The sequence below is a fragment of the Pelophylax lessonae genome (genome assembly GCF_965119305.1).
Source record: "Pelophylax lessonae genome assembly, chromosome: 9".
Classification (NCBI taxonomy): Eukaryota; Metazoa; Chordata; class Amphibia; order Anura; family Ranidae; genus Pelophylax; species Pelophylax lessonae.
Window position 1 is genome coordinate 134886247 of NC_138776.1, and position 15438 is coordinate 134901684.

Here is a 15438-nt window from a genome sequence, read left to right on the forward strand (position 1 = left end):
TAAATATCAAACTCTATATAATTGATAATCCTGTCCTGTGGTGATGTAGGGGCCAGCGGGAGGAACCACAGCATGAGGTGGGGTACCAGGTATTCGACACACACAGAAGGGTCAGATGCCAGCAGTGATTGTAGATCTGTTTATAGTGAATTTTCAATTTCCAGTATAGAAATTGGTGAAATTGTCATTTCTACTATGCAAAGCTTAATGGGCATAGGATTACTGGAAGTCTTCACATATTTTTAGCCTGGGGAATAAAAAGTAAACCTTTTTATTCCCAGGCATATAACTATAGTGACACCTTTATAATCCTTCTGATGTGTTTTTTTTTATGCACTTCTTCTTTGCCAAAATGAGCAGCCTTATTACTGAAAAGCCCTCACTCACCTTTATCTAATTATTCCTCTTGTAAACCAGAGTTTAAGTCTCTATATAAATCAATTTGCATTCAGTAGTGATTATCCACAGGTAACCGCTGCATGTATGCATGTCTCTGTTGGGAGAAAGTGTGAAAAATTTAAGGGGGTCTGAATACTTTCCGTACCCACTGTATATATATATATATATATATATATATATATATATATACAGTATCTCACAAAAGTGAGTACACCCGTCACATTTTTGTAAATATTTTATTATATCTTTTCATGTGACAACACCGAAGAAATTACACTTTGCTACAATGTAAAGTAGTGAGTGTACTGCTTGTATAACAGTGTAAGTTTGCTGTCCCCTCAAAATCACTCAAAACACAGCCATTAATGTCTAAACCCCTGGCAACAAAAGTGAGTACACCCCAATGTGAAAGTGTCCAAATTGTGCCAAAAGTGTCAATATTTTGTGTGGCCACCATTATTTTCCAGCACTGCCTTAACCCTCTTGGACATGGAGTTCACCAGAGCTTCACAGGTTGCAACTGGAGTCCTCTTCCACTCCTCCATGATGACATCACAGAGTTGGTGGATGTTAGAGACCTTGCGCTCCTCCATCTTCTGGATGCCCCACAGATGCTCAGTAGGGTTCAGGTCTGGAGAGATGCTTGGCCAGTCCATCACCTTTACCCTCAGCTTCTTTAGCAAGGCAGTGGTCGTCTTGGAGGTGTGTTTTGGGTTTACACCCGTGAGTCCTCCAAGAACTCAGTCAGGTTATACCCAGACCATTATTCATAATCTATATGGACAGCATACTGACAGGAATGGTACTAGCTGCTTCGAGAAAAACCCACGTGGTACCAATATTCAAAAAAAGGCAGAGATATATTCCTGGAAACTACAGGCCTGTCAGTTGAACATCGATAGTATGTAAACTATTGGAGGGGATGATAAGGGACTATGTCCAAAAATTTGCTGATGAAAACAGTATAATTTGTAGTAATCATCATGGATTTGCCAAACCAATCTGTTAACTTTCTAAGAGGAAGTTAGCTGCCATCTGGATAATCTACAAACTGAGGTCTGTAGGCATGTACCATAGGGTTTGTTCATGAATAGAAAACTGGTTACAGGGGCGTGTCCAAAAGGTGGTGATAAATAACGTGTACTCAGAATGGTCTGGAGGGGTAAGTGGGGTACCCCAAGGCATGTCCTCGGACCGATTGCATTTAATTTATTCATACCATAAATTATTTAGAGGTTGATATTAATAGTTTGATCTCAGTTTTTGCTGATGACTCAAAAAATGACACAATAACTTCTCATTAGGATATAGAAACTTTACAAGAAGACCTGAATAAAATAATGGGGTAGGCAACTACATGGCAAATGAGGTTAAATGTTGAAAAATAATGCACTTAAAGGCTAAAAATATAAACCCAAATTACTCACTGGGGGAGAACCTCTGGGGGAATTCAGGATCTCAGAAAGATCTGGGGGCCCTAGTAAAAGACAGACTGAGCAGAAGCAGACAATGTCAAGCTGCAGCAAGCAAAGCCAGCAGACTATCAGCATGCATAAAAAGGGAATTTACTCCAGAGAAAAGTATAATGCTTCCACTTTATAAAACTGTGGTTTGACCACATCTGGAGTATTCCATCCAGTTCTGGTCACCAATCCTCAGGAAGGATGTGCTGGAACTGAAAAGAGTCTGGAGAAGGGCAACAAAATGAATAAGGGGACAGGAGGATCTAAATTACGAGGAACCACTACAAGCTCTAAAAGTATTCTCCGTGGAGAAGAGACGCTTGAGAGGGGATATAATAGCAATATACAAATATCTCAATGATGATCCCAGCATAGGTAGGAAACTATTCAGTGTCAGGGAGCATAAGAAGACACAGGGCCACACAGTTAGACTGGAGGAGAAGCAGTTTAACCACTTCTGGACTGGAAAGATTTCCCCCCTAATGACCAGGCCATTTTTTGCGATACGGCATTGTGTTACTTTAACTGACAATTGTGCAATTGTACAAAGCTGTACTCTAATGAAAGTGATGTCCTTTTTTCCCCTCAAATAAAGCTTCCTTTTGGTGGATTTTTTTTTTGCGCTATAAACAAAAAAGAGCGACAATTCCTTAAAAAAATATATATATTTTTTACTTTCTACTATAAAACATTGATAATAAAAAAAATTAAAAATCTATTTATTTCATCATTTTAGGCCAATTTGTTTTCTGCTACATTTTTTAGGCAAAGAAAAATTCTCAATAAGTGTATCCTAAATGGTTTGCGCAAAAGTTATCGCGTCTACCAACTAGGGAAAAGATTTATGTCATTTTTATTTATTTTTACTAGTAATGGCGGTGATCAGTGATTTTTAGCAGGACTGCGACATTGCGCTGGACAGATCGGACACCTAACTGACATTTTTGACACTTTTGGGGGGGGGGGGGAACCAGTGACTGACAATACTACAGTAATCAGTGCTAAAAATATGCACTGTTACTGTACAGATACTGGCAGGGAAGGGGTTAACACCAGGGGCGATCAAAGGGTTAAATGTGTCCCTAGGGGGTGTTTTCTAACTGCGAGGGGGATGGGCTTACTGCACGAACACAGGGACCTGTGTTCCTAAATAAGAAGAACACAGGATCCCTGTGTTCATAACTGACAGAACAGCGGTCTGCCATGTTTACAACGGCAGACCACCGTTCTGCCTCCACAGGGAGTGATCGTGGGCTGATTAGCTTCCCCTGGGGCAAATGGGTGCGTGCGCATTCCTCCAGTGCCCCCCACTAGCGGCCCCCTGAAGAAACGCACAGATACATTGTTTAGCAAGACAGACCCGACCTGCTGCAGTAAAACTACAGCGGCTGATCGGTAAGAGGTTAACCTTAAGCTGCGAAGGGTGTTTTTCAATGTCAAGGTGATAAGGATGTGGAACTCTCTTCCACAATTGGTGGTGTCAGTGGGAAGTATTGATAGTTTTGTAAGATTCTTGGACGTGCGTCTTAGTGAAAGCAACATACGAGGATATGGGAAATGATTATCGACATTGATACACATACACCTACACAGGTTGAACTGGATGGATTAGTGTCTTTATTCAACCTTACCAACTATGAAACTATAAGCGAATATCTTTGGGCACTGTCAGCCTCTCATTGTTTTGCATAGAATTTTTTGGATGCAGAAGTTCGCCCAAAACTGTTAAAAAGAAAAAAAATATCTGCATGTCCAATTACATGCAAAGGACTGCTGGCACTTTCAACTTCTCATTGCTTTATATAGGAGCTTCCCACCCATGGCTGTGCATATACATTCACCTGAGTCTTCCACAGATATTTGCACTCTGCTCCTTATCTCAAGTGTGAATGGGTGCATATACTTTTAATAAATGTAAAACAAATCTTTTTTTTTCTTTTTTTGCTTAGGAGCATCATCCTCTGATTCTGAAGGTGACACGGGCAAGACTGACATGGATCAGTACGTATGTGGTGTTCAGATATATTTTATTATATTCTCTTTTTATATAGGAAGCATGTATCTAAAGATATGTAGAGGGTGCCATTACTGACCTTCTGAAATCGATAGTTACCTGGCTGACTGATTTGGAAAATGCTTGCAAATCAAGAAAATCAGGGTGAGGTTAGAATTTCTAATCTGCAAATTTAATGCAGGTAGGGGACTTACAAATACTCTGTCACTGGGGGCAAGGTGGGCAAAGGGCTGCAGGTATAAAGTACAGGCACCTGGCAGTACCACATACTTGTAGTGGCTTTCCAAATTTTCCTGTCACAGCTGAATCCTGGGCTGTTCTGACACATTAGATAGTGTTGGAGGCGCTTGCCACTAAGCTCTGTTCCTGTGTACCCCTGTTGGTCCAGAACTATGGAATGAACAGGGATGGGCAAGCTTCAATACTATCAGAAAGTCAGAATGGCCTGAGATTTGGCTATGACAGATACGTTTGAGAGCCTGCTGCAGGTATATCCACCTCTAATGCCTACACGTTATATCTGCATCAGTTTGGTTTTCCCCCTCCCCATCAATTACTGAGTCTTTTTAAAGTTTTAAAGCCATTGGATAAGTATAATGGCTAGAGCATTTTCAGAAAAAAGCTCAGCAATGGCAGACTCCATATTTTCTCACTACATGTTTCCTTCAAGGCTGGATGTCTTGACAAAGACTTTGAGAAATATTTTCTTCAGGCTTGTTTCTTACAGTAGGGGCACAGTAATAATTAGGATGCTAGATGTGGCTTGGACATAAGATAAATGTAAAAAATTGGGTGAGTGGTTCACTTTATTTATCAGGGACTCGTATAATAAACATGTTACACGGCCAGCAAAACTAGGTTAGACAAATATCAAAGTCTACACTTCACCATGCCACTTCTCAAAAATCAGACGTTTCCCGGAATGGGATCTTTCCCAGTCAACAGCTTCAAAATACTATATGTCTTTCAGTCAGCAGCTACAGAATGGGTCTCTTGTAATCAGCAAATAAAGAGTGGGATCTCTCTCAGTCAGGAGCACCAGAATGAAACTTCTAGTCAGCCATACCAGACTGGATCTCTATCAGTCAGCATCCCAAGAATGGGATCTCTTTCAGTTACCTGCTCCAGATTAGGATAGTTCCAAATCAGCAGCACCAGAATGGAGTCTCTACCAATCAGAAGCTCTAAAATAGGATTTCTACCAGTCAGCAGTTCAAGAATGGGACATTTCCCAGTCAACAACTCCAGAAAAAAATGGTGTGTGCCCCTAAATAAATACATAACCTGATAGTTGCCAACTGTATAGCCAATATTAGCTGCACTTGAAGAAAAACTGTTATGTCATGTATAAGTTTAGTAGATAACTATATTGAGCCCTTCTGGTCATTTTTTTGTTCACTGAGAGTTTCCAGGGTGTTTCAAAATCTCTGTGCAAGTTAGCCATAATTATTCCGACTTCTCTGAAGAAAATGGACTAGAACATTTACCATACATGTTTTTATGTCCACACCAATGTGCTGTGATAGTTGGATAACTATGCAATGTAGATGTTTACTAAAGGGTGTTATGTACATTTGAGCATCAGAAACATTTGTTACTGGACACAAAGATTTTCCAATATGTGCAAACAAGTGATGATCCCTTTTCAGTGGATTAAAGGAAACTCTTAATTCACATTTTATTCAAGTTGCCAAGAACACTGAGGTTGGTCTGGGCATTCCAGCAGTGTGAGAGAGGTTGGGCATATATCTTACTACCCAGAGGAAAAACTAGAACCTTCAGGGCCCAATGCAAGAAACCATGAAGGCCCCCCCCCCGACTCTGCCCAGTGGCCCTTCCCATCAGTCCTGGATCCCTTTCCATCGGTCCCAGGGCACTTTCCTCTGGTCCTGGGACCCTTCCCTCCAAGCCCATGGGCCCTTCCCACTGATCCTGGGGCTCTTTACTCCCATTGTGGGGACCTGTATTATGGTCCTGCAGCGGGACCTCTTCCCATACTCTGCAGCTGGCCCACTTTCTGCTGTCTTTGGGACCCCGCAAGGTAGTGGAATGGCAGTACTTAGTTGCAAGTGCGCCCTTTGCAACCCCGGTAGTTCCACCACTGACATGGGGATACCAGTCAATTACATGGAGACACCACAATCCCAGTCAATTACATGGGAACACCATGACTCCAATCAATAAATGACATGGGGACACCACAATCCTAATCAATAAATGACATGGGGGGCATCATGATCCTAATCAATATATTACATGGGGACAGCATGATCCTAATCAATAAATTATACAGTGACACCAATCAATAAACTATATGGAGACGCTATAATCCCCAATCAGCAAATTACATGGGGAAACCACACTTCCAATCAATAAATGACATGGGAACACCACACTTACAATCAATAAATGGAATGGGGACACCACAATTCCAATCAATAAATGGCATGGGGGCACCACACTTCCAATAAAAAAATGGCATGTGGACATTGTGCTCCCCATCCCCTGAATTCTGTCATGCACACACTGTAGCTGTGATGTCCCCTTCTCTGCAGTGCTTGTCACCTGGTCCAGTGGCTCTGTGCTGTGCCTGCCTATTCTATGAAACTATGTGGCCAGTGTCACTAGGATTGGACGAGCCTTTCACATGTCCCAGCACAGTAGGCAGGATGACAGCCCCCCTTCCTCATCTTAGATAGCAACAAGTTCATGCCAGGCAGTCAGACAGTGCCCTCAGCACAGACAATCCACGTTTCCCCCCTCCTTCTGTCCTGCCCTCGCCTTAGCAGGTGCTATGGGGCCCCTTCTCCATCCCTGCACCGTGTGTCCGCTCCCCCACCTCCTGCACTGCAGAATTAAGGTAGTAGCATTGGTGATGCCAAGGGTAATCCTTTGAATTCCTCAGTGTGGGACAACTGGTCAAACCCAGAGAAACAGATCAAGTAGACAGCGATCAGCAGCAGCCGCCAGCCTTCCCCAGACACACGGCCACACGGCCCACGATGGCAAAAGCCCAGACCCGGTCCCAAGTGCAACCTTTGCAACCCCGGTAGTTACTATATGTTATTACCTATCCCTTTTAGTGAGACATGTGTCTGTCTACAGCCTGCCTCAGAGCACTATACTATCAGAACTGGGACATGCAACTCTGTCCATATATTTCAATGTGTGCACCCAAATAAAATATTTTGTCAATATAATAAAAATACATATGCCCCCTACTATATACATTAAAGCCTGAGCTGTTTCATATTTTGTTATACTGCATGATTAAATACATTTATTAATATTTTCTTGACTTAAATGCATTAAGTTCTCCTACCAACTCATGCTTTTTTATTATGTATCTTACTTGTTAATGTTTGAAAATAACAGTAACGTTATCAAGTAAAATTTATTTTATTTTTTCAATATATATTTAGCTTTTATTAAATTAAAAAACTGTACATGGTTTATACACACATACCAATGTAAACCTATAAAGTATTTTTATTGATTATTAGGTCTGCCCAAGTTCTGATCTGTCTCTGGTTACTTTAGAGGTTGAACCTTTTGACATTCACATTATCCTGTTAGTCCTAATTTTCCCTTGTTGGTGGGCTTTGACCTTCAATTGCTCTTTCTCTTTGCCATTGTAGCTTGTCCGCTTTTGTTATATGCTATTACTATTATTTTGAGACTTTCTGTTAAAGCATTAAATAACTTTGCTATTTTTGGATCACCTGCAATTTTCACACAGAAAGTTTTCCCTGACAAATTTGGAAATCTGAAAATTTCCCAATGGTGTTTTACAAATTTCTAAAGCTGGGTACATACGGGCTGAAAACGGTTGATTTGGCAGCTACAGGCCAACTTTTGTCCTCGTCTGATAGAAGCCAGTCCCATGCTCGGCTTCTGTTGAATGAGCACTCTGGAAAACCAGGATCCAATCAGTGCTCACAGCTAACAGCTGCAAGTGCTGATCACTCTGTTCTGGCAGGGGGTCGGGGGGGGGGGGCAGTATCCCTGTCAGAACACAATAGGTCAGTGGGGATATCACGGCACTAACATCGGATGTGTTTGTATGGTGATCTGTAATTTTTTTTTTCCGCTCAGCCCACTGGGTTGAACGAAAAAAAAAACTTCCCAATTGTACCCAGCATAATTGTAAATTAAATAGAAGAAAAATTTCCGCGCTAGATGTGACAGAAAACCAAATGATTAAGAACAATAGTGAGCAGCTGGCACAAAATCAACTAACAGTGTTTCAAAAAATACAATAAAAACCAAAAAGTGCAGCGCTGAAATCAGTATACAATTATATAGCTGAAAAGCTCATATAAAGAAAACAAAAAAGGAGAGGGGATAATGTCCAAATGAATAGTCCCAATATTAAGTGCAGAGATGTGAATCCACGTGCAAAATAACTTTCTTCCAGTGACACCAGGGAAAAGTGTAGGAAGGGGACACCCTTGTGCTCAGGTATAACAAGCAGCTTACCGAAATTCCGTGGCTGCTCAATTTAATGAGACAGCCTCTCCCAGCTAGTAGTAAACCAGTAGGTCAACCGATATCAAGCTCAGGTGCTTCGAAAGACTCCAAAAGCCGAAAGCCGTTTCCGGTGTGTTGTTAAACCGATCACATTAATATGTGGCACACTTGGAACTTCTCATATACTCCATTGAACGTAAAGCCATATGTAGAAAGAAACAGAGGCCCATAGCGTAATCCCGTAAACCAATAGGTAAATTTATTAAAAAAACTACTTACAATTTAAAAGACAAAAACAGGCATGTAGTATGTGCCGGTTATGGATCTAACCGCGGCGTCCCGCAAGTCTCCAGATCAGCATATGGATAAACAGCCGGCTTCGTTAGGAGGCGTGTGGACGTTTATGTCTGGGATCGCCAACGTTTCGTCATAAGAAAGACTTCTTCTGGGCGTTTCTCATTTCCCAATGGTGTTTTACAAATTTCTAAAGCTGGGTACATACGGGCTGAAAACGGTTGATTTGGCAGCTACAGGCCAACTTTTGTCCTCGTCTGATAGAAGCCAGTCCCATGCTCGGCTTCTGTTGAATGAGCACTCTGGAAAACCAGGATCCAATCAGTGCTCACAGCTAACAGCTGCAAGTGCTGATCACTCTGTTCTGGCAGGGGGTCGGGGGGGGGGCAGTATCCCTGTCAGAACACAATAGGTCAGTGGGGATATCACGGCACTAACATCGGATGTGTTTGTATGGTGATCTGTAATTTTTTTTTTCCGCTCAGCCCACTGGGTTGAACGAAAAAAAAAACTTCCCAATTGTACCCAGCATAATTGTAAATTGCCACACAATATTTGCAGACTACACACATTGCTACCGTACTTTTAATATCTTGTTGGCAGCTGTGCTATAATTGTGATCTGCTTCTTTTACTTTAAACTTTTTTTGTTATTTTGTCTATTTTTGTCTTTGTGTAAGTACATTTTGAGCCAAATGTTCAGATGAATGAATACCAATATGTCACTGACTTTGCTGTATTGTTGTGAAGGTCACAGGCTGAACATCTGTCAACAGTTACTCCAGAGATACCAAAGGAAGCTGTTCGCCAAGAGATAAATGTTCCTATCACAGTTGTACAGAATGTACAACCAACATTGATTCAGCAGGTAAATTATATGTGATATGTTCATATATAGCAGCTAATAATAGAAACATATGATATATCTTAAATGAGTAAGTTACAATGGGGTTGATTTACTAAAAGAAAATGGACTGTGCACTTTGCAAATGCAGTTGCCCTCTGCAAGTGCAGTTGCTCCAGAACTTAGTAAATTAGGTTTTGCAAAGAGTACCCAATCATGTGCAAGGAAAATTGCACATGATTTGATGATGGGAGTCAGCAGAGTTTCTGCTCATTTACTAAGCTCTGCAGCAATTGCACTTTGCTAAAAGCAGTCTTTTACCTTTAGTAAATCAACCCCAACGTATCACATATATAGGAAGTTGAAGGTAAATGCAAAACTGAACCTTTGCTGTAAAAGTTAAGCTGTGCAACACCCCTTTCAGCCTCTCGAGCTTCCCTATTTGTTGCTACCACCAGTCAATAAAATGTCTAGTACAAAAGCTCAGTAGTTTTGTATAGTCCTAGATTTAGCAGATTACATCCATTTTTACATCCTGTTTTCTTTCTTAAAGATTAAAGTGGTTGTAAAGGCGCAATGTTTTTTACCTTCATGCATTCTATGCATGAAGGTAAAAAACCTTCTGTGTTCAGCAGCCCCCCCAGCTCCCTAATACTTAGCTGAGCCTCCTCTTGATCCAGCGTGTACACGAGGGCCTTGCCTCTCCGGGGACTAGCACTCCTGATTGGCTCCTGGCAACAGCGGGAGCCATTGGCTCCCACTGCTGTCAATAACAGCCAGTGAGCTAATCAGAACACGAAGGGGGCGGGGCAGTGCCCAGCCACGGCTCCGTGTGTGAATGGACACACAGAGCCTCAGGGTCGGGATCATATCTGCTTGGATGCCCCCAGAACAAGCTACTTGCTGTGGGGACACCAGGCAGGAGGGAAGGGCCAGGATCGTCGACGGAGGACCTGTGAAGAGGAGGATCCGGGCTGCTCTGTGCAAAACCAACTGCACAGAGCAGGTAAGTATAACATGTTTGTTATTTAAAAAAAAAAAAAAGGCTTTAATATCTTTTTAAATCTAGCCAGTTTGGATTTTTTAAACATACAGCTCATGTAAATGCAGTGGATATCCTTGAATATAAAATATATAATAAATCAGCCTGCTCTGAAATCAAACATAGACACAAATATTTAACAAACTCATAAATTTTTACATTTGAAAGATGGGATTTAACCTTTCACTACACTATTAAAAATGTATTTTGGGAAATGCAACTGTTAATTTTTTTTTTTTTTCCTTTTTGATTCATTGATATTTCACAGGGCCCAAATACATATCTACAAGGATTGGATGGAAGACCAATAATGGCTGCTCCTGTTTTCACTAAGGTAAATTATCTTAATCTGCAGTAATAAATCTGAAAATATAGGCAAATACATTACACAAACAATACATCTTTTGTTTAATTGATTAAATAATGAGTTATTAAAACCACACAGACTGGAATATTACAAAAAAGTAATCCATTGTATCTACGAAAAATAGTTGGTTGTTTTTTTTTTTTTTTTATTTCGATTTCTAGATTATTTACCCATCATCTACCTGTTTCCACAGTGAAATAGAAAATGAGATGTATTTAATCCTACTCTTCCAGACATTTAATAGTCCTTTCTGTACAATATTATCCCAAGAGTATACTTTGGTAATGTTTTATTGTCTGGGATGGCAGGTTTATGTGTCTCTGTTTCAATATGTGAATACCGTATTCTAGTGTTATTGTTATTTTTTATTGCTACAAATTATTTGACATCCTAAACATGTCCCAATATCTGCTATTTCCTTTTCGTTCCCTACATTTTATTTAACAGACATTGCAGGACATAACGGCCTCTGAGGGTCAGTTAGTAGTGTTTGAGAGCAGAGTGAAAGGATCTCCATCTCCAAAGGTGGAATGGTACAGAGAAGGAACTCTGATTGAAGATTCTCCAGATTTTCGAATTTTGCAGAAAAGTATGTAAATACTGTCTTATTTTTTACAACTGTCAGCTTCTTAGTTGGTTTGTATAGGATGTTTTGTGATGTTCATTCCTTTTTTAATAAGCTACAACATTCAGACTAATTATCTCATTACGTTTGAGGCTTAAATTAAGAACATATTGCAAAAATCAATAATGTGTCAGCTTACTTAGCATGACTACATTAATCTGCAACATCCTGAGTTGTAATTGGTTGATGTGGTATAAACCACATTCATTTTGCAGATTTATAAAAAAAATAAGCAGGATAGTATAAAATTCAGAATTCATTTCTACACCCAAATAATGGTAAGGCAGTCTGTCCACCAACTTATATTATATGGCCAAAACGATGTGGGCACTCCAAACTGTGGAGAAACTCAAGTAGTCTGCATGGAACCCTGACATCAACCCTATTTGAATACCTTGGAATGGATTGGAACTCCAATTGCATGCTAGGTCCCTATAATAGTCCATGTTTTTTGGAACATCTATAAACTCATATAGGTGTAATGGTCAGGTGTTCACAAACTTTTGGCCATATGCTGTAAAATAGTGGTCTGTGTTAAAACTTTATTTTTCTAAAATTGTTCGTACCATTGAACTTTCATGGATAACCTAGCCTGACGAGCCAATCAATAAAACTAGAAGCTTGTTTTCTATCAGATAAATTGTCTTTTTGCAAATGTTTATTTTAGCATTGATATATATATACAGTATATATATATATATATATATATATATATATATATATATATATATATACGAGGTCTATCAGGAAAGTATTCAGTCATGTAGAATAGAGACATTTATTGAAAAAGGTACATGTGTGTGTATATATATATATATATTGTTTATTTATTTTTTTTACACTTTTTGTAGTGGAAAAAATTGTTACTTCTTCTAGAATGTTCTTTTGAATGAAAGGTTGTTTATTGAGCGTATTGTCTTTACATCTGGCAAACATTATCATATGTCTTTGTGTAGCCCAAGATTGCTAAAAAATGTAGGTTTAATTTGTATCCAGCATAAAAACAAACTGTGCTATAGCTATTGCCTAGCAGTAGCCAGTTGCAATCACACATTCTTTGATAGGGCAGAGACTTTAACGATTTTCATAAAAGCAACTATGTTATAAATCCATGCACTTCCAAAATATTGAGTTTAAAATAAAGATAAAAATAAATGTTTTTTTTTATTTTTTTTATTTTGTCTCTTTCTAGAGCCGAGATCTATGGCGGAACCAGGTAATAACTTGAACCCTAAAAGCAATCCTTTATGATCCTTAAAAGTTAAAACAGGTTTACATGACACGCATATTGATCTGTTAGTGGTTGGCTGATGGGATACACTGACAATCCAATATATTGTATAAGGCATTCTTTAACGCAATTGATTTAATATAAAACAGCTACTTGAATAATAAAGGGTAAGGCTGCCCAAAACTCATGGGCTCTCATGGGCTCTAATGGTAAGATCTCTGCTCTTAAAACCCAACTCTAGGCAAAAATAACATTGAAATAGTACATTGTGCATCATTTACCTTAGTTATCAGTTTTGATTCCAAACACCACTTACTCTATGAGCCAAGATAATTTTCTGCCCTAGGGCCCAGGCATTTTCCCTGCGCCTTATATTCTAGGGCACCAGTCCCCTCACCATTCCGTGAGTTCTCCTGCCTCTAGAGCCTGTGAGAGAGTAACTAGCTGCTGGTAATGTTGCCTCCACCACTAGGAGATGCCACGGCATGCTGGCAGCAATGTGTACACCTAAAAAAGACCCATAAAAGTCACATGATCGTAGCTTCAAGAAAATGAAAATGGGCATTTGGATAGCTCTTTTTTTCATACCAGCGGATAGTTAGGAGGGTGGGAAGGAGAGGTGATAGGGGGCTTGCTAATATCCTAGATTTGGCTTTAAGTTCCTGAGTGTGCACACATGCTATCCCCATTAGAAAAGGGTCCCACACTGACCATTAAAAAGGGTCCCACTCTGCCTGTTGGATTTTCTAGATTATTGAGAATACAACAGGAGCAGCTGGAACATCTAAAGGCAAGCAGGAACATCCAAAACTATCAGGTACACAGTAACCATGGAATTATGGTGGGGATTTTTACACAGTTTGAGGGTCCAAGACACATGAGAAGCAAGGGGCTGATGCCAGATTCCATCTATAACTAAAATATATTTTTTTGTAGGTCTGATTTGTTTCCCTGTACCTTTTCTTCTCAAAGTAGTGCAAGGGCATTTATCAACATGCATGCCTTTTCATTGCTGCCACTTTAACAAAGCTCATAAATATCTGCAGCGGAAATGACTGTTGGGAGATTGCTGGAGGGAAAATAGGCTTATTAGGATTAGTGTCTGCTAAGTCCAGTAATCTTTTTTCTCTAGCTCACTAGCTCACTATCCCTATAATAAAATAAGATCAACATAGACCATTTTATATTGGCCTTCTTACTCTGTGCCGGTATGGAATCTATTATCTGAAATGGCTGGAATGGGATATATTTCTTATAACTTGGAATGTCAGGTTGGTACAATTCCTATTAAAATGGATCTATGTCTTGCCCTTTTTGCTCTTATCACTGCTACCCCCATATACTTATGAGGGTTCCACACGTTGCTTTAGAATACACTTACTGATGATGCTTGCGTGTATTTCCCTGTTGCAGAGCATGCAAAACATGAAGCTCTATGAAAACACTGCTGTGTGACTATCTATTCATTTACTAATACATCAAATATAGAAACTGTGAAAGATACAAAACTGATTATGTTTTCTTCTACAGAAGAGATATGCACTTTAGTCATTGCAGAAGTCTTCTCTGAAGATTCGGGCATGTTTACATGTACAGCAAGCAACAAATATGGAACCACTTCAAGCATTGCCTATTTGACTGTGAAAGGTAAAAGTGTTATTTATAAATGAGCTTACATTAAAACTTTTGATTTTTAAGGATAATAATGCAGTTGAAACTTGGTTGGTTGCTATTGGCAACAAAGTGTTGTGATTGCTCTCTTTTCTCCAGCTTTAAGGAACCAAGCTTGTTTACTTTGTATATTGAAAGGAATTTAATTTCCAGTTTACCTCTTCCTCCGATTCGGATGATGCAATGACTTTAATTGTCATTCCACTTCTCTACATCAGAGTGTCAGGGACCCTGACTTTAAGGATATATAAACCCAAGAATATAAATTATATATTGAAGCTTACTAAATCCTTAGATGTGGTGGGTGCATTCGTTTTCATATTTTTCGGCTATGAACATTTTCAGCAAGTACAGAAACATACCCAATGTTCCTGCCAGAAATATAGTGTCCCTGTCTCTTTTTGTGGAATGAACTGAAAGCACAAACATTGTTATCTTCCTTCAGTACACTGCTTATCCAGTCACCCCCATGTGATAGAACTCAAACAAGGAAGACGTGTTTATAGTCCAGCTTTGATTACAATAACTAACGCATACATAAAGTGAAGGAAAGACCACAGCCATGAAAGGGCAGGAAGGTGAAAAAAAATTAATGCAGCCACCACATCTAATGACTGCTAGGATAATATTATATTGGGGGAGGTTGAGTCGGATAGGTATTAAATAGTTATTCATCAGTTATGGATATGAAAGTTGAATGTTTCTTTCAAAATCCTTTTTGTTCAAAACCCATATTTCAGTTTTGGACAGATGCAGTTGGTCTTAATGACATACCACCCCAACCTATTATTCAGGAATACATCACCGGCATTTTCATGTCTTTCCACATGCCATAGCATTCCATCTTTTGGATTGGATTTATGTTCTGCATTAGGAAAAATCAGCATGGGGACATTGTGTGATGAAACAGGGGACTCTGCAGTTACATCTCAGAGCTGGAATCCCCAAAAAGATATAGTTCAGATAAACAGCATGCAACCACAATTATAGCATCTGTTTTGGCTAGATTAAAGAGTAAT

At 39.6% G+C, this 15438-nt stretch overlaps 1 protein-coding gene across 4 annotated transcripts in view; it reads left to right on the forward strand.

Moving 5' to 3' along the window:
- Positions 1–15438, forward strand: part of MYPN (myopalladin) — a 205428-nt gene that overhangs the window by 151639 nt on the left and 38351 nt on the right. For all 4 annotated transcript variants that reach the window (XM_082267451.1, XM_082267450.1, XM_082267449.1 and 1 more), the window contains 6 exons: positions 3812–3863; positions 9390–9507; positions 10794–10859; positions 11340–11481; positions 12710–12733; positions 14279–14395. In XM_082267451.1, the coding sequence (XP_082123577.1) occupies positions 3812–3863; positions 9390–9507; positions 10794–10859; positions 11340–11481; positions 12710–12733; positions 14279–14395 (519 nt within the window). The remainder of the gene's footprint in view (positions 1–3811; positions 3864–9389; positions 9508–10793; positions 10860–11339; positions 11482–12709; positions 12734–14278; positions 14396–15438) is intronic.